Source organism: Pollicipes pollicipes, unplaced genomic scaffold (assembly GCF_011947565.3).
Source record: "Pollicipes pollicipes isolate AB1234 unplaced genomic scaffold, Ppol_2.1 Scaffold_4002;HRSCAF=4701_pilon_pilon_pilon, whole genome shotgun sequence".
Classification (NCBI taxonomy): domain Eukaryota; kingdom Metazoa; phylum Arthropoda; class Thecostraca; order Pollicipedomorpha; family Pollicipedidae; genus Pollicipes; species Pollicipes pollicipes.
The window spans coordinates 17,356,119-17,361,600 of NW_023596420.1; the positions used below are offsets into that span (position 1 = coordinate 17,356,119).

At 52.4% G+C, this 5,482-nt stretch overlaps 1 protein-coding gene across 1 annotated transcript; it reads left to right on the forward strand.

The window, feature by feature from the left end:
- Positions 1–393: 393 nt before the first annotated feature.
- LOC119094177 (cuticle protein 19.8-like) lies at positions 394–5,222 on the forward strand. Its single transcript, XM_037217252.1, has 3 exons — positions 394–455; positions 1,199–1,579; positions 5,178–5,222. Exons 1-3 carry the CDS (start codon positions 450–452, stop codon positions 5,220–5,222), a joined length of 432 nt encoding a protein of 143 aa, XP_037073147.1. The 5' UTR covers positions 394–449.
- The last annotated feature ends 260 nt before the right edge of the window (positions 5,223–5,482 follow it).

Here is a 5,482-nt window from a genome sequence, read left to right on the forward strand (position 1 = left end):
GCCAGGCAGAGGCTACCGCCTGATGATCACACAACGGAGTCTCTTCCATGTTCAGCAATTATCCGAACATGTCAGCGCCGAAATCCGTCACCATCACGTCCCATTCTCGGAGCTCACGGTCGGCCATGACGTCGCCCAGAACGTGACATTGCGACAAAGCCCTCCACCGATGTTCAGTGAACCCACAGATAGCAATAACCGCAGTAGTTACCTCACGGCGGCATATTCGCGCCGTGTTTACGGTTGGCCGCCGGGTGCGACGCAGTCACGCACGAAAAGACGCGCTCTCTCCCTGTCTGGTGTCCGGGGCGCCACGCCTGCCTCCCCTCACCCGCCCCCGCACTGCAACACGGGAGCGCTCATGCGAACCGTACGGGCTGCGTGAGATAAAAGGCACCACCACTCACCAGCTAGCATCAGTTGATCGCACAGATCCGACCCGAAACAACATGAAGGTAAGTGGTGCAAAATGCACGGACACTGCTTAACAGGGGCAGCTCTTTCCAAATGTTTGGAGGGCTCCACCCCACGTGTCTGGATTTTAATATGGTGCATCTGAGTGCTGTAAAAACGCATTTATGTGGAATGTCGATGTATTACATTCATTTAAAATGTTTCAACCGTCGCTTCTTAAAGTCGATGGTACTGAACGCACCTGCTTTACGTATCTTATGATCCGTGTAATGTATTGTGGGAAACATCGGCTGGCTTCCACACCCCCGCCCCCACTACCTATTCCATGTCCAACACACACCGCTACACTAGCCAGCAGCCAACAGGTCGAATTTGTTTACAGATAAAGTCAAGTCTGTGATGGTAACGTACCACCCAATGGGCTTCCCGACTTCGAGGATATTGACCGTATTTTCCTCAAATTACTTCACGAAAAGAATCCCAAACTAAATATGATGTTAACATGGCTATGTAGAATTCGCACGACACTATATCCATGGCATACGCGGTATTCTTATCCACGTGCACATAAGTGACGCGAGACCAGTGGGCCACTTTCCAGTGTTCATGCAGCAACATAGATGTCAGGGTTGGAAAGCTTGAATAAGGCCAGTATAAATGACTACATAAGCAACTTGAGAGCTACGTTCGTCCACCGATAAGACCACCTACTGAAGCAGTAAGCGGGATCACTCCCCCGTTAGCATGGCCAGGCGAACCACTAAACCCAGCTGTCAATTTTCAGGTGCTTGTCATCTCCGCCCTCCTGGCCGTTGCCGCCGCCGACAGCGGCCCCAGCTACCAGGCTCCGGCGGCGGGCTACAAGGGGCCGGCCCCGGCCTACCACCAGCCCAGCTACGACACGCCGCCCAAATACAACTACAACTACGACGTCCACGGCTACGGGGACTACGCGCCCCAGTTCAACGCCCAGGAGAACCGCGACGGCTACAAAACCCAGGGCTCGTACACGGTGGCGCTCCCGGACGGCCGCACCCAGACGGTCACGTACCGGGTGGACGACGCCTACTCCGGCTTCGTAGCCGACGTCAAGTACCAGGGCGAGGCGAAGTACCCGGCCTACCAGCCGCAGCCGGCCTACCAACCCGCTCCGGCCTACAAGCCGGCCGGCGGCAAGTACGGAGGCGGCGGCGGCGGCGGCGGCAAGTACGGAAGCGGCGGCGGCGGCAAGTACTGAGGCCGCGGCAGCGCCAAGTGCTGAGGCCGCGGCGGCGCCAAGTGCTGATAACGCGGCGGGGAGATGGAGGACGCTCGCCCCGGATCGCCGGACGTGTCCAGGCCTTGTGTTAGAGTGCCATGTATTTACGCCGCAGTTGTTTCCGAAACAAATAAAACGATCAGATCGCTATATACATGCAATGCGCCGCAGTCGCATAACGGGAGTGCGTTGGTTGGTATAGAAGAAAAATGCACCGCAGTAAGGCTGTATAAGAACGACAGTTTAACCAGCTTAGAAGCGAGAGTATGCCAGATGATGAAGGCAGAAATATTCATAGATAGTAGTCATGCAGTCGAAACTTGTCTTGGGCGAATATTTCGCATCATTTGTTGACCCTACATTTGACATAACATGACGTGCTTAGCCGAATTTCCGTAACAAAAGCTGGCAAAGATGTTTTTCGAAGTGTCGGGGAGCGATGACATCGACAAACACCAGAAAAACAGGCACTCACTACAAGCACAATGAACAAATAACTGATCATGTTCCAAATAAAATGAACCGTACTGATACGAGTGTGAAATGCTTAAAATACTATGCAGTAAATTTCTTAAAATTAGTTTACATATCAGTCAGTATTTGGAGTACTTTCAGCATGTAAACAATTTTGGCATCAATGTGCATTATAAGAAGCAAAGGCAGCGCTCCGCACACCTGCTGACTCAAAAGAACCCTTCAATCAAATGAACGCCTGACAGCATCCAAACAATTGGCTTCCCTCGTTAATTTCGCCGATGTCACGCAATACGACCTAATCTGTGGCGAATGGCGCTGCGTTCTTCTCTCGGATGCGTGGTGTGCCTGTATCGTAATATTCTGGCATCATCCTCATGTATCACCTGAATGCAAACTTCAAATAATCAGTGTTTCCGCCTCGAAGTAATGCTTGCTATTACATTCTCTCACACCCGGCTTCCAAAATCCACAAAAGTTCTCAGACGTGCCGATCTAGGGCATATCAAGATCCACCACTCAGTGCATCACGGACTTGAAACTGCATGTGCATATACACGTATGACTGTTCGAGCTAGCCACCCACTACCCTGAGCTTCTATCTCAGACTGTTCAAAAACCGCCCGTCGGTGCTGCCTCGTAACAGCTGTTTTCGCACTGCTCATGCGAAGCGTCGGCTGACACGTGGTAAAGGTCGTTATTATGGGGACTTAAAGACGCACTCAGCTGCTGCGGGTATGTGTTGGCGTCAGTTGCCTCTCACCCTGGCAGGAAGGGCGTGCACGCGGAGAAAAGAACCCATACTTCTGGTTAACGCAAACGCGTTACCACTTCACCAGCGGCACCCGCGCGGTAAAGGTCGGCATGATCTGTGCGTTCTGCGAGGGGCGAGTGAAGGAGCGATGGCTGACACGAGGTCAGCCCTCATCCAGCTGCCGGTTCACTCGAGCACCCTGACCCCACCGTCGTGATGAACACGGACGCCTTCAGCGGGCTCCGGCTGCTGAAGCGCGACGCTGGCTTCCTCATGATCCGACTCACCCTCATGTGTAATGAGGGAACAATGTCAAGCCGTCCTCCCCCAGTGACCCCAGGTTTGGAAGGAAACCAATGGCCATGACGTTTGTGGCGGATGGGCCGCGAATGGGGCAGCAGAGTGATGCGCTGCAGATGAGGCATCGTTTCCCTCGGAACACTAAAGATAGCTTTGATGGCCGTGCTTTCAGTTCTCATTTACCTAAAAAGGCAAAGCTACGGGTCACTGACGTGCATACATCCCACGTGTAGACATAACGTGTAGACAAAGAAAAAACCCCAGCCGCTGCCTGGATGGTTTTGCCATGACAAGAGCACACAGGCAGGAGGAGGCATGCCTGTCGAGCCTCCGAAGCTTCTCAACAGCGTCCTTGAAGGCGGCACGAGCCAGCCCAGCCGACCACTTCCATGAGCGCCGTGGAAAAGGCGTTCGATTAATGCATTATTTGACCAGCTGAGCTTACGACGAAGGCGACCTCAAGGCTCTGCTGCAGACGGTCGAGCACTGCCGCTCAACCAGCCCATCTTTACGAGAATAGTATTTTGGAAAATGATTACAAACATAACTCAGCATATCTTGCTCGTCTTACTTGCGTAGCTTTGTTGCTCATGACATAACGAACTAATCAGTAAAACACATTTACCGCAGCTAATATATAGGTCATGACCTCAAAACTCCAATCACGTATTTCCTCACTGTGATCGAGACATAAAATAAATTTTAAAATAAATTAATGTTAAATAATAACAAGCGCCGTCAACCCAAAAACATGAACATCGCCCTGAGCACCTCTGGAAGTCATCATGGCATGGCCATACTGCCCGCATAAAGGATGCATGTGGGACAGAAGGTGCACTAACCAGCTCAGCTGGTCACGGTCCCGTCCGCTCACTGGTCCACGACTGACCCGGGGGTCTGACCCACATTAGCTATAGCGTCCCACTGCCCAACAATGGCGGACCACACCCCTGCTGCATGTGCTGTCCCCCGTCACGAAGGCGGCACTGCAGCGCGGCACCGCATAAAACCGGAGCGGTGGCCACCTGTCAGCATCAGTTGATCCCATCCACCCGACCCAACAACATGAAGGTGAGAGCTCACAAGGTACTCGCCAAAAGGGTTTGCGCCCTCAAGATCATGCCTTACGTTCCGTTTTGAAGAACGCTTGCTGGGCAAAACGTTTCAGGACATTTCAAAATGTTTTACGAAATAATGCGCGCATATACATACCTCAAGTGGCATCATCCAGTTTCAATCTAGAGCAGATTGACTGCGCCAAACTTTTTCCACAAATACTGGCTCCGACAAACTTCTTAACCTACACTTGGCTTTACTGAGCAGCTTGTGCAGGTGTTTCAAACATTCGAAAACAAGCATACTGTATTCTAACGTAATAACATACAATAGTACACAAAACGACAATGTTGCGTCAATATCCACCATCTCGACAACAACATGTGTAAAGACAGAAACACAAAACCACTGTAGAGCATAATAATGCAAAATGTATCAAAGGGGCTAATAAGTATTGCCAGTACATCATCATATAGTCCTGGATAATGAATAAAATTAGCCCTGACATATTCCGTATGTTCCCAGCTGTTCCTGGTCGCCGCTGTTCTGGCCGTTGCTGCCGCCGACAACGCCCCCAGCTACGGACGCCCGGCTTACCACCCGCCCACCTACGCCCCGGCCCCGGCCTACCACAAGCCCAGCTACGCCCCGGCCCACCAGCAGAGCTACGACCAGCCGCCAGTGTACGACTTCAGCTACGACGTCCACGGCTACGGAGACTACGAGCCTCAGTTCAACGCCCAGGAGGGCCGTGATGGCTACAGCACCCAGGGCTCTTACTCTGTTGTCCTTCCCGACGGCCGTACCCAGAAGGTGACCTACACCGTTGCCGATGCCTACTCCGGCTACGTCGCTGATGTCACATACGAGGGTGAGGCCCGCTACGACCAGGCCTACTCCCGCCCCGCTTACCACCCGCAGCCCAGCTACAAGCCCGCCTACAAGCCGGCTCCGTCTTACAGCTAAATAACCACTTTCTCAATGGATAACATAGCGCGTCAAATGCCGCATTGTTGATGTAAATACTCAAAGTCGAGCGGACGAAGGAAGCTCCGCCGAGCTTTTTATGTGTGAGTGTCGCCGATGAAAATATATTGCAAACATACCACTGCGTCGAAACTGCACACCTGCAGAGAGTGGTCACCACTATTCGCCGGTCAGCCAGGGCATAGCACGTAACCACTGATACGTGAGGTCACGGTGATCATGGTAATGTTTTACCGATA

What these genes read in the sequence shown, in the direction of transcription:
- LOC119094177 (XM_037217252.1), top strand. An exon ending in CCGCTCCGGCCTACAAGCCG is followed by an intron (nt 1,580 to 5,177) that starts GCCGGCGGCAAG and finishes TACCACCCGCAG; the next exon opens with CCCAGCTACAAGCCCGCCTA.